This window comes from Amborella trichopoda, chromosome 7 (assembly GCF_054954075.1).
Source record: "Amborella trichopoda isolate Santa Cruz 75 chromosome 7, AtrichopodaSantaCruz75HAP2 v2.0, whole genome shotgun sequence".
Lineage (NCBI taxonomy): Eukaryota > Viridiplantae > Streptophyta > Magnoliopsida > Amborellales > Amborellaceae > Amborella > Amborella trichopoda.
The window spans coordinates 5,142,178-5,166,833 of NC_142342.1; the positions used below are offsets into that span (position 1 = coordinate 5,142,178).

Here is a 24,656-nt window from a genome sequence, read left to right on the forward strand (position 1 = left end):
GAACAATGAGAATATACCATCAAACTCTCAAACCATTCTTTGATGGATTAAGTCTTTCATTAACCTTTTGGTCTAATAAGGGTAAGGACCTTAAACTTTTTTTTAACCTATACTAAGTCTAGATAAAAAAAAAAGTGGCTTGTATTAGGTAAACAGTTACTATATCTTATCATGAATCATGAAGAATAATTAAACTTTTTCTTAACCTATACTAAGTCTAGATAAAAAAAAAAGTGGCTTGTATTAGGTAAACAGTTACTATATCTTATCATGAATCATGAAGAATAATGGAAGCACAAAATTAATGTATCCAACCCCAAATAATTAGAATAAAGCTTGAATGATGATGACGATGATATCTCCTATCCACTGCTCGGTCTTTTTGAAAATGTCTTCTGAAATATTTAGCTTTGAAAATTTTAACAGATAAGTAAGATGGAAGGTAAAAAGGAAGAAACATGCTCATCCTGTACACTTCATTGGGGGTTGATTTAGATGCGTATGTAGTTTTTGATAGACCCATATTTGGCAAACAGCAAAAGCTTTTTCCATGATGCAGAACTTCAAAACCATGAAATTAAACATTTTATTTAGGTAGTTGTAGGATCTTTATTTTGATCCATACAGGGCAAAAAGTTTATAAAATACACACATTCATAAAAATCACTTCCATATTCACTATGGCAAATAGAATGCCAGACATATGCAAGAAAGCACAGATTTTATTGTATATCTAGTCCGTGCGTCGCCAAAAGCTTTTCATTTTGACACCCGTGAAACCATTTGTTCAACCCTCTGCAAAAGAATCCAAATAATTAAACATAGAGTTCCCTTTGAAGAAAGAATCGAATGATATGGAAAGTAAACACTTTCAGTTGAAATGATATCCCTTTTCTGAAGAAATTAAAAAAATCATTTCTAAATTTTTATGCTTTGCGGTCTCCTTTGGAAAAGGGAAATTTATCAAACCACACCAATGACTTGAACGATTAAACATTTTACCCATTTTTTTATGTAATTAAAATTTCCCATTTTTCTTTTGATCAAATTTCAAATAGCCCATCAAATGGCATATCAAAATGGGTCTTGATTTTATTAAAATACATCTATAATAAAATGATAAATAGTTCAAATGTTAGGCATACTTTTATAAATTTCCCTTCCGAAAATGCGAATCAATATAGCAATTAGAGGCTGAGTAAAAGGTCTTGTTCCCATCAAGCCCATAATGCTGCAACCCTCCGTATTGATGGCATAAGAAGAGGCGGAACAAAGGTGCGTATTATGGCTGCAAGAGCAAAATTAATTACTAACCTGTTCAACATGAGGCAAGTATTTGCCATCAAATGTAATGACGACACGATCACTTCCATTTGGCGCTTTCATTTTCTCAATTGAGCAGTAGAAGTCTATGGCTGACATTCTGCATTCAGAAGATCAATTTATTAGTAGTATGATAAATAATGAATGATTTTAGCCCTTTATACATACAATTTAATGGAGAAAATACATCACTATGATATATACTGATTGAGTTTTAAATTTTTTAAAAACCAAGGTTTGAAAACTCAGCTCGGGCTTGGGACTTGGCCCTTGTTTGAGCCAAGATATTTGGGTGAGTTTGAGCGCACTCACTTGAGTTATGCCCCAGTCCACAAAGGGTTTGGGGAAAAGAAACAAAAGTATGAATACAAGGGAAAATAAGCTCAATCAAGAAAAAGAAAAGAGTTCGGGCTGGATTGGCTAGCGTTTGAAGATTTAGAATGCTGATTCCCAGGTTCGATTCCTACCAAGGGTAGGGGCCCTCTCCCCAAAAAAAAAAAAAAAAAAGCAAACTTTTTTTTTGAAAAATCGCAGAGGAAACCCATTCAAACAACTTCAAAAAAAAAAGAAAAAAAAAGGCTCAAATGCAGAACAAAGATGAATTTAAAACGTGATGGAGAAATCAAAGCATTTGCCGATTGGAAAAGGTTTTAACTAAAAAACTGCATTTTTTTTCTCCTAAAACCGAGAATTTGTTAGTCCAATCTCGGAAATTCTAGACTTTGAACCAACTAATAAGTATGGGGATTGGAGATCTTGTAGATGGTTGAATAATGTTTAACTAAAGCCAAATTTCAACGAATCTGGATAAAAAACAAGCAAGAAATTGACGAATTTGGCGGATTCTGATAAAGGATAAACAAAAAATTTGCATTTTTCCCCCCCAAAACCGAGAATTTTCGGGTCAAATCTTTCAAGTTCTGGGTTTCGATCCAACAAATTAGTATGATCTTATAGAGGGTTGAATCACGTCCAAATTGAGTAAAATTCCAATAGATTTAGATAAAAAAGAGGGAGCATTGGTGGATAAGGCCGGATTTAAAAAAAAAAAGAGTGTGTTTTCTCCCTGAAAACAGATAATTTTTGGGCAAAATCTGTCAATTTCTAAGCTTTGATCCAACAATTTAACATGGGGATCCTATAGAGGGTTGAATCATGTTTAACTAGAGACAAATTTCAAAGAATTTGGATTAAAAATGAGGGAGTACTGGACATGTTCTATTGGGCCTGACTAAGTACATAGGAACTTGCCTTAACTGCTGGCCGAGGCCGAGTATCTCGGCCCAGTCCACATGGGCTCAGCCTAGATTTAGAACACTGTTAAGAACAAGGAAAAGTGTTTTATGCGGGCTGGACCGCATTTCTACAATATGCGGTCCAAAGGTATATAAAGCATCCATCTTAAAGATGGATGTAAATAGGTGGTCCATCTAAAAACAATTGTAACTAACAGTCCAACTGTTTTCTTAATATAATTATTATTTCTAGTTTTCAATTTTTTTTTTTTTCATATTCATGATCTCCATGTTAAAGATTATATATTCACTAAAAATTAGGATCACATTATATTAATAAATATATTTACTGCCAAGCCCGCATTTCTACAATATGCAGGCTGGGCCACATAGAAACCGTGTCCTAAGAACAAATAGACCAACAGATGGAGCATATCTAAATGCATGATAATGTCACAAATATAAGATAGGAAAATTAATTTACGAATTCCTTTTTTAAAAAAAAATAAAAAATGGTCCCAAATATTTCAAGTTTTCAGTTTTTTTATTTAAAAAAAAAAACCCTGGTTCGACCCTCAATTGTTTGCCCCAGTTTGAACTCCCTTTCCTGCTATCAAGCCAAAAGCCAGTTAGAACCCGTTTGAACCTTTGAGGGTCGAACTGGTTTCTGTTAATAAGCCAGAAGCCAATTCGACTTTTCCAGGTTGAAGGGTCGAACAGACATTTGTTAGCAACAGATTGAACTAGAGGCATTTCTGGAAATAAAAAAAGATAATGAAAAAGGGCCCTCTATGTGAAATTGGTAAATTTTCAGACCATTTTTAAATTTTGAAGTAAAAGGCATCCATTGAGATACCAGTTATGGAATAAGAAGTTCCACGTATTTCAAAGTTCAACAGAGACATCTGGTAAAACATCAAAAGATTCTGTGGAGATTTGGAAGTCTCAAGAATCTAAAGAAGAATTTTATAAGTAGTCCATTATAGGGAAAGGGAAGTGATAAGGGATCCTATGTTAATGAAGAGAGTTTTCTTTCTTTTCTTTTTATCATTGAAGATGTTAAAATTCTACAGAGAAATTTATAAGTTATATGGAAATATTTAAGATGTTTCATTGCCTAATGGTGGGGACTATAGAAGAGTGCAGATTTTGTTAAATTGTGTTTTTGGTAGAGTTGTTTTAGAGAACTCTGATTTCCCGATGTAGTACTTCCTAGAAGAAATAGTAATTGATTATTCACAACACCACCAACATGTAGTTCCCAAAATAAATTTCAAGGAATAAGAGAAGGTGGAATGCTTACAAGTTCAATGTAAGTTTTAGTTAAGGAATATTGGAGTACTCGGCCTATTTCTGAAAGATGATGTGACATGGGAAGGTGTTTTGCTTTAGCCGTTTCTGAGGTATTGGTAGGGATGGAAATGATAGAAACTTCAGGTAAGCAAGGACAAAGAGCACATTGGTGCCTGACCATATCAATTGAGCATAATTCATAGGTTGTTGCTAGAGAGAGATATTCATTCTCGACTTCGCAGTTCCTTGAATGTAGAAAGGGGTCTCTTTGTTTTATTGATGGACTAGTGAAGTGCACATGAGCTTGTATCGGTTGATGGAGATCCAAGACATTATCTCTATAGATATATGCTACCTAACACAAAGAGGGAATCTAACACTTGAAAATAAAATAGAAGAAAGGGAATTTAGTGAAGTGGTTAATGCTCTAGTCCATCATGGAGCGCCTTGCACGAGTTGAATATGTGGAAGCCTCACCCATCCTCACAGTATTCTGTTGAAGCACGCTATAAAATCTATTTTTCCAGCTCAAAAAGTTGATTATCAGAAACATATTAAGAAATGAATACATAAGTTGGGAAAAGACTCTGATGATGATATAAAGAAATGAATACATATAAGCATTTTAACTAAATATGATTTAAGCACAAGCCACTTATTTCATAGTTTAATTTCATGACCTTTACAAAGCTCTCCACTAAAAATAATCATTCTCATCAAAGTAAAGTAGTAGAAAAATGAAATTCAATGTTTTCAATACTGATTATATTTTACTCGATATGATTTGAGCACGAGCCACCTATTCATAATTTCATGACCTTTACAAAGCTCTCCACTAAAAAATAATCATTCTTATCAAAGTAAAGTAGTAGAAAAATGAAATTCAATGTTTTCAATACCCATTTTGTGAAAATGTAAACGACATGTTCAAATATTCAAAAGAATATGGTTACAACAAAGCTATGACTCATTATACATATGGAGAGCATCACAATGCTCCATGTCCCACACAGACTTATGCAGAGGTTTGGAATCTTGAGGGCCCATAAATGGCTCTGGCCCCAACATTGGAGCCAACACCTCTTTTGAACTATTTTCTGAATCCATTTTTTGTCAAGTCACCGTAGAGCACTCTGTGGTAACATGATTGGCAATTTCCCCCAGTAACCATTTACTAAAGTTAAAAAACTCATCTTCAGTGTGGGTGTTTTCTAGTTCCTTAAATATTGAGTCATTTACAGGAAAGAAAAGAGAGCAGAGTACTTACAAGATTGTTGTATGTTTTTCGTAAATAGATTTGGGAATACTTCCAAAAACTCTTATTGGGTTCCTTACTGATGGACATGTGGCCTATTTGAAATAGAATTTTCAGAGGTGAGTGCTGGAGCACATCAAGTGAACAGAATCTCAGTCACAAGCGGTTGCTAGAGAGAAATATATTCATATATTCATTCTCGCCAATGGCTGCTTGGGTGTGGAAGGGGTTCTCCTTGAATTTTTTCAGATGGAGTTGTGAGATGCAAATGAGTATGTGTAAGTTCACGGAGATCCAAGAGATGTTCTTCCTTGAGAGAAAGAGGGAATTCTATCTAGTGCTTTATGCTCTAGACCATCATGGAGCCTCCTATGAAGGGGTTGAATATGCAGGACTCTCTCCCAAGTAAATTTTCATCAGTTAAGTCTGTGATATACTTGAAATTTTCAAGCAATACACAGTTAATTACCATAAACAGATGTTGGTATAGTACCAAATGATTAGGGCATACTTATCTATATCACAATTTTATTTCATGAACTTCAAAATGTTTCCAGTGAAAAATTCCCTGTGACTATTCAAAGTTCACAATACTTGGTTTTGCGAAAATGATAACATGTTGACCACGAGTCACAACAAAACTACAGTACAAAATAGACAAGAACATGCATTTCCACATCCCCTAGAGATGTTGGCTACTTCTTGGGGCAATGAAAAGAGTCAAAAAAAAATTCTCAAAAGAATAGGAGCATAGCGCGAGGCAGTGGAAGAGGGGATTTAAGTTGAACTGCATATTCTAGGTGCTTACAAGGCAAGAGTTATAGGATATGATAAAGGACTTAAAATGGCGGAAAGGAAGTCAATAGTGCATAATGAGGCATCATGGAACAGGGGTGAGGAAAATGTGGAGCCGCCTTCATAGAGGAACATTGAAGCTTAACTTGGTAGCTCTTTCGGTTACCTTGGCCTTAAAAGAGCACGCATATCAAATTGGAATGGTATGGCTAGAGTAGAAAAGGCCTTCTTCAGAGTGAATAGACTTGTGGATTCCTGCGTAGTGCACTATGGAATTCATGAAAAAACCATTTTTTGGCCCCCTACTTGTAATAGGATGATTTTTTAAAATTAATTTATTGGGCAATCAGTGATGATCCTATTCAAGCAAGACCCGCACACATTTGCTTAAGAAGATTGAAAATTTCGGATAGCTCTTTAGAGGTGCACCTTACTTCAATAGTATAAGGGTGACACCTTATACAAACCTCACCCTTGTTTTAGATGGACCATGGATGATAGAAGTAACTAGTAAAAAAAGTCAAATATTGCTTTAATATTGAGTGTATAATTAATCTTTAGGTCACATACTTGCATATGGAGATTTAAGCATTATTTGTCAAAAATTATGACAACATGAGATTGACTAAACTCTTTTGGAAAAAGTTTAAAGAATTAGAAGAAATCGTCAGTGCGTCATCCTTTGCAAAATACAGCAACAAAAACTTCATGGAGAATCCCATACCATGCAATCTAGCTTATATGCTACGTATCTAAACTTAATTTGTATTTTAGCTAATATGTCATCTATCAAAAATCAATTTGGATTTTGGGGATTGCCCAATGACCAATCAAGAATCCCACATCCAGAGCTTCTGTTTTCACCCTTGTATCCTGGAACTGATTGTACTTTAAAATGACCAAAATTGTCATATAAGAAACATTTGTGCATTGAAAGAATGGGTTCCCTCCATGCATTTCATTTACAATACTATATAATCTATTTAAGTGAATCAAATCAAGTCAAATAATAAAAATAAAAATAAAAAGTAATCAAATCAAACTTTGTATAATGATTGATATATCCTTACCTTTCCACATATAATTCTAGAAACCATATAATGCTTTTCCATGCCATTTAATTAATTTAGAATCCTCTCTTAAATTTCATACATTCTATCTCAAGGAGACTAATTTCATGACCAATATCGATCTCATGAACCCCATTTACAGATGAAATTAGGAATTCAAATTATTTACAAATTGAAAGATAAGAGGACTGAAACTTACATGCCATCCCCAAAATCTTCATTGATGATATCCTTAATGCTCTCCCCAAAGTGCATAACAGCTTCATTAAATCTACGAACATTATTTGCATCATGCAATCAATTATTGACATAGTTTGGAAGATCATTCAAAAGCAAAAAACACCTACCCAAAAAAAGGAAAAATATAAGAAAGGAGATACTACTAAATAATAAACTGAATCAATTTTGGAGCTACACATGATAAAATGGAAGAAAAGAAAATAAACTAAACTGCATGCCAAGAGAAAAAATACAGTAACCCCGTGACAGTCGTTACCATCCAATCAGCAGGTTGGACAGTGATCAAGCCCGAACATGACCTAGGACACTAATGATCGTCATGACCACATATCCGATGTGATCAGGAGGATAAGTGTACATATTAATAAGGATAAATAACACAAAAGTCTGAACCAGAAAAACCTTCATCTCACATTATGTGTTATTGACAGTTGAGATGATATTATACTATACACACCAGAAACATGGTGCATAGTGCGTCTTTCCAATAACAGCACCTTCAAACTTCTCTCTCTCTCTCTCCTGTATTCATACACTACCATACCATCAATATCAATTACACACTTAAAAAATAATCATCATACGAGCTAAAATCATTGTTCTCCACTCTGTCTCGATAAATTCTTTCTGAATAGAAGCCTTATTCTATTCTCTGAGGTATTCAATTAGACATTCAAAATAACCCACAAACACCTCTCTCTCTCTCTCTAGGATACTTTTTGTCTCTCCTCTCCCCTTTCAGAATTCAAAACATAATGAATGAATTTCATTAAAAGAAGTAAAACCCACCTGTAAATTGCAGGGTCTTGAATGAGATTTGGGTCATAAGACCTCATAGGAGGCTTCATCATTTCTTGAACAAGATCTTCTGGTAATTGGGGCAATGCTGATCGCATCAATTCAGCAGTCTGTGGCTTAAGCTGAGCTTGCCTTCTCAGCAACTGAGCAGCGTAAACGTTTGTAATTCCCAATTCGCACCCAATTTGAGTATATGTTTTCCCTGAGCTTTCTTTCACTGCTTGAAGCCTACTCACCACGCTCCCTTTGTTCTCCATCACACTTTCTCTCTCTACAAACAGGGGACTCTTGATGGTTTTCTCTTTCTGTCTCTACCAAGAGGGATAGGAGAGCTATACATATATATATTCTCTATCTTCTCTCTGGCCAGATGAATGTGGATAGTATTCTTTCTTGTTTCTCTCTGCAACCTCTACAGTGCGAGGATAGGGACATCTCTGGCCTCTGCTCTCTCTCCAAACCAAATTCGGTTCTCTCTCACACGAGGAAATGGACAAGGGGAACAGCGCGTGGGGTCGGGACTTGGTGACTTGGGCCCGGAACGCGTCTAAAAATTTTAAAATAATAATAAATAGTTTTATATATTCTAAAACATATTTTATATATTATTATATAAAAAAATTCAGGAGCAAAAACTCTAAACAATTAAATTGAAGCCTACCTCGAAAATTTCACTAGATGAGGTTGGTTTTTATTCTCATATATATTTGAATTGATCATCTCAACATCAAGATGCATTAACACAAAAAAATAAAATAAATTTCAAGTTTTGAAAACAACACATCTTATAACCCATTTTTTTACTATTAATTTCTAGGTAAATGGGCTTGGGACATGGTGATAGTATCCCATATCCTAGAAACCCAATCCCACGAAAAAAAAACTGGAAGGGGCTATCTTCCTCATTGAATTAAATAATTGTTTTTTTTAAAAGAGTTTCAAGCTTTCATAAATTTGCTTGATCTGAAGCTTTAAATTTTATAATCAAAAAGGAAAATGTACTTTGAGGTTATCACAAAAATTTTCAATATTAAAATCATATTTCTCGATACTATTTGAATGGGTGCTTTACTTTGATTGTTTATAACCTCGGTTCTATACAAACCACACCCTTATTATATACTAAGATAAATCAGGCCAAGTCGACTCCCACCCAAACCCAAGTTAAGGCCAAATCATTTGATGTGGGGGTCTAAAATTCAGACCAAGACCCCGTTAAGGTCGACCTGACCCGCCACCCTAAATGGATAAGGGCGGCTGTCCCACACCTAAACGGACAAGGGTGGCTATCCCACGCCTAAATGGACAAGGGCGCAATCAATCAGTGTAGAATTACACCAAAATATCTTTACAAAATACAAAGCAAGTAGAAGTTAGAAATGGACAGCTCCCATGGAGGAGAGAGGCTTTAATTGGTGCAAGGCGGCGGGCATTAGGGTGCCTTTTATGGCCGTGCTGCGAGCTGCCTCGGCTCCTCTATACCTACAAGGTTCGTTTGATCTCGGTGTAGATGGTTGTGCCCGGCCGTTTCGAGCCACCTGGCCCGGTGCCCGTTCCACCCATAGTTGGGCATTAGAGAAGAGTGACCATGCAGTCATAATACCCGTTTTAGCTCAAGTACAACACATATTAAGAGATGTGAGGTACTTCAAGTGGATGATTTAAAAAAACAAGGATAAATTTAAAGGCAAGCTTCCCCTACAACATAAAATTTTTATATTTTCCATCATCTAACCGTCCATTTTGAATGAAAGGCTAAGATTGCCCCAATCATAATGTCACGTCTCTATACTATTTTATTTTTAATTTTTTTCTATAAATTATTTTGACACAAAATTTTGTACGTCCAATCATCTATTAAACTTGTACTCATGAACAATATAAAAAAAATATTTGTAATAAAATAAAATGATCAAAATGCCTTTTAAATTTTTAAAGGGTATTTTGGTCATTATATTTTATCAAAAATTTATTTTTAATATTTTTTATAGGTACGCCTCAATAAAAATATGACACGTACCAAATTTCATGTTCATACAATTTGTATAAAAAAAAAACTAAAAATAGAATACTTTAAGACATCAAATATAAGATCAAACAGTGAATGTCTCTCGTGATCAAAATTGGACGGCTGCATGGTAGGGAAAGCATAAATTTTCTATGTTGTAGAGAAAGTATAGAAACCTTTCCCTAAATTTAAAAGGACATGATGACCCACCCTAGTATTAGTTGTGAAAATTCGGAGAGATACAAGTTAATTCAAGTAGAATGTTAAAAAAAAAAAGAGAACAAACTTAAAAAAACATGATTAAAAATAATAAAAAAAAATATAAGAACTTATAGCTTCATTGATGATAGCTTTTAATAGAGTTGAATGATAGAACATAAATTGTATAGCTAACTCCAATTAATTAAGAAAAAACTCTGATAATAATGTTGGTTATGAATTGGGTTAATAAAAAAATAAAATTTATGACCTCAAATTATTAAAATAAGACCTTATGAAGATGATGACAATTGGCAGACAGAGAAGGGTAGTGATTCTTGAGTCATCTAGCAAATGTCATGGTTAATGGGGGCACTTACGTCATTTTACCGCTATCTGGACTTCTCCGTCATTTTCAGAAGATGGCGATTTTCGCTTCAGAAAAACGATAAAAGGGGCACTATGGTCATTTTTCCACGCAAAAATGCAGCGGGAAGTTCAAATGTTACTCCAACCCAACGGATGTCGGGGCCATTTTCTCCCGCCAAACTCCATCGAATACGAAACGTACATCCTCGAAACCAACGGTTGCAAATCTCCTAGATCTACAATGTAAAGATCCCGCCTTTCATAAGAACAAATAAAGTAACACAAGGGTACGTTTATATACTTCTAAGAACCCTAAGTAACGAAAAACAGCAACTTTTTTGCAATCATTTGTTTGCTCACTGATTCAAAGAAACAAGGAACTTCTCTGCAATTTTAAATGGCGGACCAGTCTCTTTCTGAAACCTTTCTCAACCCATGTATTTTGCATTTACAGAAGATGGGCCTCGAGTTTAAATGTCCCATTTGGTAAATAGCTTATTTTCATATTTTCTTCTAACTTTTTTGGTTGCGATAAAGAAATTTATGGAACTAATCAATGATTTATGGGAGAAAGAATAAGGTCATTTAGGGATAAAGGTCTGTTTTTTTTTTTCTCTATTGTTTTATGTGGGAAATATGTGTTTTTTGTGAATAGTGCTGGAGCTCTATGTGGAACTTGTCATGCTATATTTATTTTTTAGGGTTTCCGCATTGTCATCTGAATTCTTTTGTCGAATTCATGGAACGAGGAATATGTGAAAAGTAATCATTGTACAATGCTTCTCTTTAGAAATCAGACATTCTATTTTTAATAATTATGGGAAATAGCTGTAGTTTAGTTTAGATTTATGTTTTGAATTGGGCCGGAAAATGGCTGATTTGGTGATCCACCTTAAATCAGTCTAACATGAAAAAAATCTAGTTATAACAATGTAAAAATGAAATAATATTCTGATAATGAAACACATCCCACTCAAATAAGACTCTCACCTTAAAATTGACCGATGGGAGTCTTAGTTTGTTCTTTGAAGAACAACTGTGAAGTCATGCTATCAATTTTTTTTCTTTTCTAAAAATTGAAGTCATGCTATCGGATTGTTGAGATGCTCAATTGAATCATAAAATCGGCATGTAGACTGTGTTTCAGCAATGTGAATTCCAAGAAAATGTGAGTTGGATCAATCTGGATTTCTTATATTTGAACTGCATTTGTGGTTCTTAACTGAGAAATTAATAAAAATAAACACTGATTGCATCTTTGCAGCTTTTATGACGTGTGTACAAATTTTAGTTTTTCTGGTTGTTAAATGGTGTCTTCCTTTTAAATTTCTTATTCTTACATGATCTACTAGTGGGGAAGTGGTTTTAGTTCTTATGTTATGTATGTTTCTAGTGGGCTTGAGACTCATAAGTTTCCAATTTGTAATTTTTTAGCATGCAAGTGATGGGTCTTGGATTAATGCTTAATAAATGGCTAATGTTGCTGAAAGTTTAGTCATTGACTATTTTCTCAATTCTGTCCTGCAGCTTAAAGCTGTTGAACCATGCTGTGTCTCTCTCATGTGATCATATCTTTTGTAGGTATGAATTTCGTCCAAAACTTAATATCACATGCAATTGGATCAGTTTTGCTCATGATTTGTCTTCTTCTTTTTCTCCTTGCTTTAATAATCCAATTATTTGTTGCATTTTTGCAGTTCTTGCATTTCAATAGCAGTATTGCCTCGGTTGGAGTGTCCTGTTTGTAGATTACCCTATCATTCTCAAGGTAAAATTGCGCATGATTGCCAGTTAGATTACAATCGATAGCATTTAGTTTTAATTGATTTGTTTGATATTAAATTGCATCTTATTAATCCTGTAATATTTTACGTCTCTGTTTTTTAGATTTGCGGGTTGCCCCTCATATGGATAGCTTGGTGAGTTTATACAAAAACATAGAGGCTGTAGCTGGCATCAGACTTTTGGGGGCTGACTCCCAGCAGTGCCATTCAGGTTGATCAACTAGAACCCTGGCTTATCTCTTATATTCATTCTATTTGTTTGCATTTTGACTTTGTTTTGCAATAAATGCATTTAAGATATTGATTAGCAAAGACATTTTGTGGATTCATGATTTATGTTTTCTATGCTGCTCTCTTGTTAGGAAACTGAGAGGCAGGAAAGCTTAAAATGAACCCAATCATGGCGCAATGCTATTGATGATTGAACCTTTGATTTGTCCATCATCTAATGACTTTCTACAAATTTGCTATTAACAGATTTGAAGAAACCAGAAAAATGTTGCTCTGAAATGGGGAATGCTAGTATTGGTGTTTCTTCTAAAACGAAATTTAAGAGATGGTATGGAAGCGATGAAAATTCATTAGCTGAGAAATCAACTGGTCCTGTATTCCCTGCTAAGAAAAGGCTTCAAGCTTCACAGTTTCCAGGAGTAGAACTCAGTGCTCCTTCAAGGCCAGAAAATTCTTATAATATGAAAATTGATCATGCTAAAGACGAGGTTGAAGGCAGATCACGTGGACTTGTTAAAGTTGGAGCTGAAAAAGGGAATAACAATTTTGATGCTTTACAGTTAAATAAAGATGAAGTTAGCCCTGATGTTTTGCAATCTGAGTGGTCAAGAAGTTTTGACCACGCACATGACCCATCAAATTCTCCACTGTCAAGTGTTACCAAGAATTTGAAGGATGAGAGATTTAATCTGGGAAAGGAAAATGTAATTTTATTGATCTCATGGTCTTAAACCCCCATGTTTAACTTGATTGAGATATGCATTCAAATTCTTGGTTGGTCTTCGTGTTAACATAATGAATATTAGAATGCTACATTAAATTCCTGAGAACTGTAAGTGTTCTCTGTTTTTGTAGGACATTATACATAATTATTTGATTTCACAGAAATTCCAATCTACATAATCAGTTCTTATAAAATTTTCCATTGTTATATCTGTCAAATTTAAAGTCCACTGACAATGTAATATTTACATTGCAACACATTTATTTTGCTAGGTTTCAGATAATGATGAACTCATTTCAGATTTTTTTCTGAAGTTTTGGAAAGTCTGATATTCTTTGTTTTTTCCATTAAATAACAGTGTGGGGTATTTATAAATCACAAGAAAAAGTATTGGACAGGTAGTTTATTTTTGTTTTTTTCACTATCTTTTCATTTGAAATAATTTGCAGAGTCCTCAGCAACCATCAGATATCAAGAAGAAACACTACGAGGAAATGCCTGGAGTGCTTTTCCATGAGGAACATCATGGGAAATCGAAGAGTAACCACAAATATCATGCAAAGGAGAAAAACCGAAAAGAAATAAAGAAACAGAAGAAATTGAAATCCAGGTTTGACAATAATGATCACTGCCAAGAGAATCAAATGGTAGATTCAGTCTGTAGAATGACGACAAATGAAAATACACTGAAATCCAAATCTGAGTCTGAATCTGACAGCCTCAATGGAACTTCCAACTCTTCAGCTGAAGCCAGAAACCCAAGCAAGGAAATGAGTCCTCAAGTTTCAGGATATGTGGAGTATCTTGATGGAAAATCCACAGTTAGTGATGCTAGCCCAAAGGAGGGAAGGATGTTGGTTTTTGAAGCCTGTGACAATGAAAATTTAGTTGCTACAAAGAGAGTTGTATGTGCATTTTGCCAGTTTCCAGAGGACTCAGAGGTACACAGCCACTCGTTTCATATTTATCTCCCTTGGATTAATCCTCGGGGCCTGCTTTCTCTTTCATGAATCATCGGACATCCAGGCAAAATCTCGAGTATCTTTACCAGTTCTTTTGATTTTGTAGTGTATTATCAGGGCAACTTTTCCAAATATCTTAATCATTTTTTTAACTTTTCATTGATATTTTTGGCTTTCTCACCATGCATGTTTTTGGTTTTCTTGATTGGTTATGATTGAACTTGATAAATCAATTATAATATAAAAACCAAGAGTCTGATTTTTTCTCTTTGGGGTAGCTCAGCTGTAGGAATTGAACTTGTGATGTGGCGCTGCTAAACATCAGTTGCTAACCACTCAAGCCCAAGCCCAATTCCCAAAAATCTGATTCATTTATTTTGTGTGCATTACAGCTGATGATCTTACTGACAAAAATTTGATTGTGAAATTTCAGGCTTCAGGGCAGATGTTACATTACATCAACGGTAAACCAGTGGGAGATGATTACAAGACCCAATCTAATTCCTTGCATGTTCACAAGAAATGTGCTGAGTGGTAATTTGTGGAAATGTTTGCATTTCATCTTCCCATTTAATATTTTAAGGAGGTTGGTTTTACAGTATATAACCTAAAACCTAGTGCTGTCATGATCGTTGTATCAAAGTTAATGTTGCAAGTTCAAAACTAACACTTTTTAATGAAGACTGATAGTTCTTGTGAAATGAATCTAGTTGGCACTTTCTATCACAATTAACTATTGACTATTAATCAGAGGCACTCTTTATGTAAAACATTGTTATTTGCTGGTAACTGGCCCATGCTTTATGAAAGAAACCGACCCATGGAAATCAAACTTGAATGATCATTCAGATTAGCCTACTTTTCACTGACACAATATCTGGGAAACACTATTGGCACATCCGATTTAGGAATATTTTGAAGTGAAGTTGCCTATTAGAAGGAATAAGTCCTGGTGTCCTTATGACATGTATGATGATTCAAAATAACTATTGATCTGCAATTGTAGGGCTCCAAAGGTTTATTTTGTGGGTGATATTGCTATTAATCTAGAATCAGAAGTAGCAAGAGGTGCAAAGATGAAATGCAATATTTGTGGGCTCAAGGGGGCAGCACTCGGGTGTTATGCTAAGAGCTGCCGTAGGACTTTCCATGTTCCCTGTGCAGTGCAAGCTCCTGAATTTCGCTGGGATTGTGTGAGTTTGATAAAATTGACTGTTTTTGTGACAAATATATGTACTTGTGCTTGTGGTGAATTAAGCATATAAGATTTCTGACAAATTCTTTTTACAGGAAAATTTTGTTATGCTTTGTGCTGTGCACTCATCCTTCCGTTTACCAAATGAAGTGGCTGTGACTGGAAGGCATAGAAAGCTACATCATTCATCAGGGTTGGTTATTTTTCTATGTACTTATGGTTTTATGGTGAATTTTATACTCTTATAAGATGCTTATACTTAATCCTGTAAATAAAAAGCTAGTTGAATTGGAAAAAATTGCCTGAAAAACTCTACTCACCTGTTGGGTGAGAGATTCATAAATGAGAAACTCGACTGTGTCCGAGTATTTTGTAGTATATAATCTTGTATGCGTATTTTGATGTTATTTCCAAACTCTGGTGTGCTTTATTTAAAGATCTGGGAATGATTCCTAGTACAGTTTTTTGAAAATTTTCAGAATTTTCTCAAAAATTTGAAAAACACACTAAGTTCCTTTTTCAACTCCAAGATTTGAATCGTTTTTGTTCATGACCTGCTTTCAAGTTTCTTAGTAAAGAATAACTCATAAAATATATAAACATTACAAATTCCTAAATAGAACCATGAGCTATGTTTGTAAAACATAGGATGTTTTGGGGCGTTCTTTATTGTTGCCTTCATTTTCGGTTTCTTTTGAGATAGTGACTAGCTTGTGAACCTGATCTCGCCTTATAGGGTTCTTGAAGACACAAGGTGTTCACCTGGTTCATCGATTAACAATCGGAGCAAAAATTGGACAGATTCGCATGCCATAGGTAGCAAATGGGTGTTGTGCGGCTCTGCTCTCAATGCTGAAGAGAAGGTAACACCCTTTTCTCTTTCACACTAGAAACTTAAGGGACTAAGTTCAAATATTCAATTTGGAATAGAGAGATTGAGTGCCATTTTACTTTTTTCAATAATCTATTTTGAACCTGTCCTATGTCCTGAATCTATCTTCCCTGTAGGAAAATCATGTAATCTAAAGACAATTTTCGGAAGATGACAAATATTATGATTATAGTATGACCAATTCAATACTTTGAACTCGTTATCTCTATAGTTATTGATAAATTGAGAAAATGGGGTTCCCAAAAAGCTGACCACTTGCAATTGAAAATTTTGTCGCGTGCATGTGTCACCTAACTTATATTATCAACATGACATATTTACAACTTACCACACTGATTCAAGTCAAATGGTCACCCAAGCTTAAGAACATTTTGTCTTGAGTGTTGAGACTAAGATTGATTCACTTGACTGGTAAGTTGGAGCATAAGAAAATGAAAAGATTCTTCTTGAGCCATTGCCTTTGGGGACATATGACCTTACTATTGTACAAAAGGCAAGAAAGGATATACAATCTAGATACAATAAAATCCTCAGATGTTGGATTCGAGTTTGGTGATTAACCTACGAATGGATGAGGTATCCTTGATTCTTAAAGGAATAAATGCCTAAAGTGTTCCCGACAGTTTTAACTTTTGAAGAAATGGCCAAACAATGCTAAGTTACATCTTTCCTGTTTGTTCTTTTTCTGGTGTTCTTGTGTTGCTTTCATGAAATATTCACAATTACTTTAAATTGCTTTGTGCCACCTCGTCCCCTCATGAGCAATCTCCTTTTTCCTTTTTTATGTTGTGTCTGCTCGATTTGTTTTATGTTACTGTGGCTAATATCAAACTTGCAGGATTTCGTTGCAAGGTTTGCAAAATTGAGTGGTGCAATTATGTCTAAGGCTTGGAGCCCAGATGTGACTCATGTCATTGCTTCCACTAATGGCAATGGTGCTTGCAAAAGAACCCTCAAATTCCTGATGGCCATCTTGGAAGGAAGATGGATACTGAACATTAACTGTGAGCTACTCAAGCATTCATTAACTATTTTTTAGTCTAGAAGTGAAATTTCTTCCATTCTGCAGAACAGAAAAATCCCAACATGGTTTCGTATCACCAGTTATTTTGCTTGTTCTGGCATGGTTCTGAGCTGTGATGACATATTATAATCTGTGTTTGAAAACTCAATTGGGTGGGGGGGTCTGCCTCAGCTGGCCCAGTCCCAATTCTGACTTGGGAAGGCCGTGACCAGAATCACAGGTTTTTCTAAATTCCCAGACAGGCTTGGTCAAGACTTCAAATGACTCAAAGACACATTCTCTAGTACAGGGTCAAATTCTCATTACTCAGTCTAAACTTGGTCAAAACTCAGGTCATTTGGAACCGACGGGGTTCCAGTTTTAAACACTGTATCTTTTAGCGAAGTATACCATGAACGGGTACTACCCATTGATTATGTCACACTTGTTTTAGTTTTCTTTTTGTTTTTGTTATCCCGAAATACTAAAATAATGATTTCCTTTTTCCTTGTTAAACCCGATTGGATTGAGTACCCTTTCTTTATCTCCCCAAAATTTCAAAAAATTCTTGTTATACTTGACATAAAAATAATGATATCTTCATTTGTTTATTAACATACTCATGGGTTTGTATTGTTCATTATAGGGATCAAAGGATGCTTGAAAGCCATGTCTCCTGTGAGTGAAGAACCTTATGAAATTAAGTTTGATATCAATGGTTCTCATGAGGGGCCCAAAAATGGCCGCCTTAGAATCATGCAAAAGGTAAACCTCTCTCTGGTATTGGTGAGCTTAAACAAACATGGGGTAATCAATAATCACATTTTGTACCGATGCAGGTGCCCAAGCTACTCGAAGGCTTGACTGTTTATTTCAGTGGTGAGTTTGAAGACTCTTACAAGGGATACTTGGAAGATCTAGTTTTAGCAGCTGGGGGCACAATATTAGACACAAAACCTGATTCTATCGCACTCTGTGAACAAATAACTGAAAATCCATCTACCATCATTATATACAGTTGTGAGCCTCCTCCAAAGTGCAAACCTAGTCAGGTTTCTTCAGTTATAGACAACAGGTTCAGTCAAGCCAAGACCTTGGCAGCACAAACTGGTGCCAATGTCTGCGGTCACATCTGGCTCTTGGACACTATAGCAGCTTGTAGACTGCAACCTTTTGAGTGCTAAAAGAGAGATGCCCTCACTTTAATTTCTACAAAAAAGAGCATGTTATAATTTATTAGTGCTTTATTTTGCTATTAATCCTTTTAGTTTATGTTTGTGCATTATTTGTGATGGGCTCCCCTACCCATGTGTTCTATTTTGCTATTAATTTTTTTTGTTTATGATTGTGTCTATGGGTTCGTGTTGATCCCATCAGGGTTTATACAAGAAAACAGTTGATCAGTTCGGGTCAACCTGTCAGGTAGCTGAAACCAATATTCGAGTTTGAATAAATTCCCTCACCCAGCGGGTGTGACTAGGTCTAATTTGTCCCAAATTGACTGATGTCTGGGTTCTGGTCCAAGGTTATGCTAGCCAATTGGTTCTGATTTGGACTCACTCATTTACAGCCCTACTTGTGAGAAACCATGTAGATATACTCTAGAAACTTTTCAAAGTTATGATTAAAAGAAAAAAGTTTATATAAGGTAGTGACGTGCACTACTGAAATCTATGTAAAGAGTTCTTTAAAGTTCGAAAACTTTTCAGTTGATCATCTTGACAGCGATATGCATACATATAAAAAGGAAAAAAAAGAAAGAAGGTCAAGTCCTAAAAATAGTACATTTTATAACAAGTAAATGAATCTGTCTATTTTCAAAATTTTCAAGTATTTATAAATCTGCTTGATGTGTGCCTTGTATAGTATGAGGTGTGTACCTTATGCAAGCCTGACCTTAATTAAATTGTAGTTTTTTTTTTCCTTTCTAAATGACAATGCACCCAAGTTCATTAGACATGCTTCTCCTATACCATTAGTTGGTATTTTCAATTTGAAGTACCTCACTGGAAGGAAGATGATTTGTGGGAAAAGGAAAAAAAAAGTAGTCCAGGCACTATTTTGAAAATCCAAGTTTTTTGTAGCACCTTCATGAACTGTGCAGCTCTTCCAGGCACTGATTTGGTAGTTCTCCTTTAATCTACTCTCTCTCCTGGTTGGATGCTCTACTGTTGCAACAAATGAGGGAAATGGTTTCAAAACTTGGTTAAATCCGTTATTAAAGAGTACATGCTGTTCATAACTCTAGAAAGAAGGGGCTAGTTTTTCACTGATTTCCAAACAAACCCACTCCTTTAGGGTGATTAAGATGGACTATGACTATTGTAGTCTTGTTTACTTTAAATCAACTTAAGGAAAAACAACCGTTTTCCAATGGTGTTTCATTTAAATAAAAAACACAACTCTTTTCTAATGGTGATCTTGCAGTGATGGGTTTCAGAAATGGAGCTGCCCAAATATGTTGGTCAATGACTAGTTTATTTAAGCAAGGAGTAGGATAGAGTAGGGTTGTTAATTTCACCACAAAAATGTTAATGTGGCCTTCAAAAACGTTGTGATTGATATGTTGTCCCAGACAACAATGGATACAGAAAGAGTCGGTTTCATCATCATTGTCAAAGCTGTTTTCCAGTTAATTGGGATTGGTTAGATCTGGCATTTTGTTATATTACAGGCCATACCCTCAATGAGGTCATAAGTCATCGTATTTTTTTTCACTACTTTCAACTATTTCTTTTTGGACTTACTATTGCCCTTTTGAGCTTTCCACTTAAATTAACTCGGACCTCTTAATAAGTGTTGTATTGCATGTGCGTCACACATAACCAACCCACTTATGTCTACTCTTTTATCTTATTGTCTATTGGTGCCATACTTAAATTTTTTTATAAAAAAAAAAAAGAATTTCAAATCTAAAAAATAATACATTTCGCAGTAGATTACTTGGATGGTCAATTTTCAAATGCTTATAAATCCACAAGATCCACTCCATGTTTAGAGTTTCAAATTTCATAACAAAAAGGCATGAGTAGATTTTCAGGCTTTATTGTAAATAGCCGAGGCCTTAGGCTAATGAACCCCTTAAATAAAGGAAAAGGTTAGCCGTGGTTCGCTCGAAATTGCTTTCCATTGCCTAAAAGCTACAAAATTGATAATTTCGACCTCATAATTTTGGATAAAAAAACAAACCCATTTTAAACCCTAAAAATATCATACCTTGTTAGACATTATCTAGACTGCTCTATTTTAAATTGTCAAATTTGTAGACATGCACCATTTTTAAACCTTAAAATTTTAGCTAAAATAGATCTTGAGTTTGAGACGCCAGAATTTTCACATTTTACTATAAAGCAACGACACGCTAGGCACGAAATAATACTTTTAATAGGTAAAAGTGTTTTATGTCGGGGGGCCGCATGAGGGCCATTTGTGCCATCAAACTCAGTTGGATGGCGCAGATTACACTACATTTTTAGGATATCCATTGTCCACTAACATAGATGGTGTGAGATGCAAGAGCTGCACTCGGGTCCGGAAACGTAAAAACCGGGTCCATTAATTAATATTTAGGTCAGTGGCCCGTCCATCTGTGCAGATGTTGGGCCAAAAATCAAAGTTTAAAAAATCGGTAACCCGATCCGGGATCGGGTGATCCGGATCGAGAATCGCCTAGGATGCTCAAATTAGGTCAAAAAAAGGGATTCGGGTGGTTCCAAATAGTAAAATGGCTGATTTCGACGATTCTTCACCGAGTCGAGCGAAAAAAAAGGATGAACATTTTTTTCTTGAATTATTTTTTAAAAAAATTTGAAACAAAAATTACCGATTCCGCTGATTTTTCCAATCCGATTCACCCAATGGTTTAAAAACCGGATCGGTGACCCGGATCGGGCTTTCCAAAAACCGATCCGGATCGGCGAATCGGCGATCCGGATCGGAATAGGGTAAATCGGTCAGAATAAAGCTTCAAAAAAATCCGAAAAAATTATTAAAACTCATTATAAATATTGTTTTTTAGGAATTCAATAAAAAATGAGGGTACTCCATTAAGAATTTTCATGTTTTTGAATGAATATGCGAATATCGATATGTTCTTCCCTTGCATGAACCGCCATTCAACATTTAATTTACATCACACAAAAGGATAAACATAGAATTATCATGGAATAAGTATATCAACATACATGGACTACAATAAAGCATAAAATTAGTAACATACGATCTAAAAATAAAATGATAGACGACGTTGTTGTTCTTCTTGGTCACGCTGGTGCCATTGATTGAATTCGTTTGACAATTCATTGATTCGATTTAAAAACGAATCATCAATATTAGCGGGCGTCTGACTATTTTCAAATCCTTGAGTGTTAGTGTTTTGTTGTGTTCCCAATCCAAAATCCTCGAAGCTTGTCCATCCTTCATGCTCACCTGCACTGTCGTGCTCATCCCTACACTGTTGCTGTTGGGACTCGATATGTGAATAATATGGCTGGGATAGGGTGGCCTCAGAATCATCATCTCTCTCATTTTCTCTTAGACCCCCTTCCCACTCTCCCTCATTAGGTGCAATATCACCGACATATTGTGGATACATTGGCTGACTGCTTCCTCTTTCATGCCGCTCATCACTTTCTTCAATATCTTCATCACCGATAGCCTCAAGGAACGCTCTCTTATGCAACACTGGCTCCTCCTCTTCTACTACCCATCGGTCTGCTGTGTCTGTGACAAATATTGTGTCTAAGTCTATCGGCCCATAGTCTTCAAGCTTTCTTCTTATTTGTCGCTCTCTAAGGTTTAAATTATAATGAACGTAGACTAGTTTATGAAGCTTCTCAGAAGCGAGTCGATTCCTCCTAGTAGTGTGCAACCATTGGAACGTACTCCAGTTGCGCTCACAGCCAGTAGCAGAACATGTCTGGGAGAGCACCTTGATTGCTATCCTCTTTAGGTGAGGTGCATCAGTACCATATATCTCCCACCATTCAGCTGGATTAAAATGTAAAAAGCATTGTAAGGGCAAAAACAATTCATAAGATTAAATATATGAATAAACAAAATATTAGCGAGGGGATAACCTGGATCCATCATAGTTCGAGAATTTCTGGCAAGTCTAGTTCCGAAGGATCCTATAGCATCCCTATACATAGCAAGCTAAAACAAATATATTACGTTTTAGTGCATTATTCCTCACAAATATAACAACTCAATGAAGTTCGTACCCAAACATTAAATAATACCTCTTGTATTGCTGCTGCTTGGTTTCGATGGCTTCTCTCCAATCTTGCAATAATGTATCTGACCCCTTCCATAATCTTGTGGGGTTGTTCAGGTGTCAAATAGAAAAATTTTGGGTTGAAGTAGTAACCTAAAAAATATATAGGTAAAAAAATGTCATTTACAATTTCATAAAAAAATGATTTAAACTGAAACATTGTAATGATATAAATATATATTTACCAGCATAATGAATTGGACGTCCGAATTTGGTGTTCCACCTCTTTTCTATAATCTCGATCACTTTGCTAGCAAAATTACACTTCTCCCCAATAGCTGATTTCGCCCTCTCAATACCTTCATAAAGGATACCCATGGTAGCTTTCTTATCAGCATCCACCATTCTTAACACCGTGACCAAAGGGGCAGTGGCCTCTACAACACTGGAACATCGAGACCAGAACAGCCTATTTGAGATTATGTTGTCCACTTTTATACCGGTACTGGACTTCGAGAGGCGGTCATTTAACCACTCTTCACAAGTAAACAATCTCTTTAATGCACCTTCAGATTGTCGAATGGAGTCCACAGCTAAGTAATCGGTCGCAAAGCAGATTATGGCAGGCCTGATTATCTCTTTTTTCTTAGAGTGTTCTCTAAATAGAAATAATATTTTCGAGTGGTTGTATATAAATCTCGACACCAACCTTGCTTCATCTAGAGTCTCCTTCACAATTTTGATCTCATCGATTTCCTCTAACATAAGATCGATGCTGTGTACAGCACACGGGGTCCATACTAGATGCTTCCTCTTATCCATCAACTTGCTGCCCGCAGAAACACATGCACGCACATTGTCCGTAATAAACTGGACTACATGCTTATCCCCCACCTCCTCCACTATCTGATCATATAGTCGTACGTAGAAGTTTGCATCCTTCTTCGTCCCTGATACGTCTTTGCTAGACAAAAAAGCTGTACCTTTTGGGGAATAGGCCAAGAAGTTTAAAAACTCCTTTTTGCTAACTTTATTCAACCAACCATGACTCATGAGAGTAATTCCTGTCCTTGGCCAACTCTGTTTATATTCTTCAATCAACTTTTTAACTTCCTCTACCTCTTCGTCTAATATTGGCCCACTGAGCTCATATGCCGTCGGGGGTTTTACCCCGGGCCCGGCTCTCTGGATTGCACTAACCATAGGTGGAAAATATGGGCTATTGGCTGCATCAAAGGGAATCCCTTTATCGTAGAACCATTTACCAACATATCTCCCTAACATGTTTCTTGTACCTTTAACCATGCCTTTTAGGGTCATCTGTTGTGACTTAGGCTTTGAGAGAAATGGGTCTTTACGACCATGACCTGCAATACCGGCACTCCTAGGTAACTTAGAAACAATTTCTTCAACAACTGATTCTTCTTGATACATATTGCCACCAACCCCTCCATACATATTTGAGCTGGGCCCGCCATACATGCTCGAGCTGGACCCGCCATGCATATCTGAACTAGGCCCACCATGCATATCGGAGCTAGGCCCACCATGCATGTCTGAGCTAGACCCACTAGGCATTCTAAACCCACATTCCCTCTGATATTGTTCATGTAAACTCAATCTTGTGGCCATGTCCAGCTCATTATTATATTGCTCTTCTAGGTCATAATTATATTGCTCTTCTGTATCATTCCTGCTTGATGGTGTATATAAACTAGCTATCTCCTCATTCATCCTATGTTTGGCAATTTTTTTACCTTTGCTAGCATTAAGAATTGCCACCATCTGTTTTTTTACATTACTAGGGACACTAGTGCATGCAGAAAATTCTCCCTTAATCCCTGCCAAGTGTTGCTTGAACCTATGTACCCCACTACTTATCACTCTTTGACAGTAATTACAAATAATTTTGTCTTTCTTGTTGGGATCAAGTCTGACCCCATGTTGCCATGCAGGGTCTTCTGTAGATCTTGACATGATTCAACTGTTTTAAGATGTAAAAAGTTTAAATTAACCTGACAGTTCAAAAAGAAAAATAATCACCATATGTAGTGATAATATGTTGC

At 35.8% G+C, this 24,656-nt stretch overlaps 3 protein-coding genes across 4 annotated transcripts; 1 reads left to right on the top strand and 2 right to left on the bottom strand.

The window, feature by feature from the left end:
• Positions 1 to 562: 562 nt before the first annotated feature.
• Positions 563 to 8,327, bottom strand: CYN (cyanase). Of its 2 annotated transcripts, XM_006857393.4 has the most exons (4): positions 8,001 to 8,327; positions 7,171 to 7,242; positions 1,315 to 1,423; positions 563 to 795 (listed from the first exon to the last, which is right to left on the bottom strand). In XM_006857393.4, the coding sequence occupies exons 1-4, from the start codon at positions 8,264 to 8,266 to the stop codon at positions 760 to 762; spliced, it is 483 nt and encodes a 160-aa protein (XP_006857455.1). In that variant the 5' UTR covers positions 8,267 to 8,327; the 3' UTR covers positions 563 to 759. The 2 variants fall into 2 exon arrangements, with proteins under 2 accessions (XP_006857455.1, XP_088728560.1); XM_088872434.1 differs by lacking the exons at positions 563 to 795; positions 1,315 to 1,423 and having other exon boundaries at positions 7,167 to 7,242.
• A 2,548-nt stretch (positions 8,328 to 10,875) lies between these two features.
• On the top strand, positions 10,876 to 18,660 carry LOC18447293 (BRCA1-associated RING domain protein 1). Its single transcript, XM_006857394.4, has 13 exons — positions 10,876 to 11,070; positions 12,112 to 12,165; positions 12,282 to 12,352; positions 12,472 to 12,579; positions 12,846 to 13,303; positions 13,773 to 14,264; positions 14,719 to 14,819; positions 15,292 to 15,478; positions 15,576 to 15,673; positions 16,217 to 16,343; positions 17,211 to 17,376; positions 18,022 to 18,140; positions 18,215 to 18,660. Exons 1-13 carry the CDS (start codon positions 10,982 to 10,984, stop codon positions 18,557 to 18,559), a joined length of 2,415 nt encoding a protein of 804 aa, XP_006857456.2. The 5' UTR covers positions 10,876 to 10,981; the 3' UTR covers positions 18,560 to 18,660.
• A 66-nt stretch (positions 18,661 to 18,726) lies between these two features.
• LOC148781202 (uncharacterized) lies at positions 18,727 to 23,248 on the bottom strand. Its single transcript, XM_088872712.1, has 5 exons — positions 22,836 to 23,248; positions 22,616 to 22,743; positions 22,454 to 22,529; positions 21,695 to 22,364; positions 18,727 to 18,790 (listed from the first exon to the last, which is right to left on the bottom strand). Exons 1-5 carry the CDS (start codon positions 22,993 to 22,995, stop codon positions 18,727 to 18,729), a joined length of 1,098 nt encoding a protein of 365 aa, XP_088728838.1. The 5' UTR covers positions 22,996 to 23,248.
• Between the last annotated feature and the right edge of the window lie 1,408 nt (positions 23,249 to 24,656).

Bases quoted from the DNA above. Each gene is read 5' to 3' on its own strand.
- LOC148781202 (XM_088872712.1), bottom strand. From the start codon at position 22,995: ATGGTGGATGCTGATAAGAAAGCTACCATGGGTATCCTTTATGAAGGT. The intron at 22,744-22,835 runs GTAAATATATAT...TATATTTTTTAG, and splicing joins ACGTCCAATTCATTATGCTG to GTTACTACTTCAACCCAAAA. The intron at 22,530-22,615 runs GTATTATTTAAT...TATTTGTTTTAG, and splicing joins AAGCAGCAGCAATACAAGAG to CTTGCTATGTATAGGGATGC.
- CYN (XM_006857393.4), bottom strand. From the start codon at position 8,266: ATGGAGAACAAAGGGAGCGTGGTGAGTAGGCTTCAAGCAGTGAAAGAA. The intron at 1,424-7,170 runs GTAAGTTTCAGT...TTCTGAATGCAG, and splicing joins GAAGATTTTGGGGATGGCAT to AATGTCAGCCATAGACTTCT. The intron at 796-1,314 runs GTTAGTAATTAA...ATTCTTTTGCAG, and splicing joins ACTTGCCTCATGTTGAACAG to AGGGTTGAACAAATGGTTTC.
- LOC18447293 (XM_006857394.4), top strand. From the start codon at position 10,982: ATGGCGGACCAGTCTCTTTCTGAAACCTTTCTCAACCCATGTATTTTG. The intron at 12,353-12,471 runs GTAAAATTGCGC...TCTGTTTTTTAG, and splicing joins ATTACCCTATCATTCTCAAG to ATTTGCGGGTTGCCCCTCAT. The intron at 12,580-12,845 runs GTTGATCAACTA...TGCTATTAACAG, and splicing joins CTCCCAGCAGTGCCATTCAG to ATTTGAAGAAACCAGAAAAA.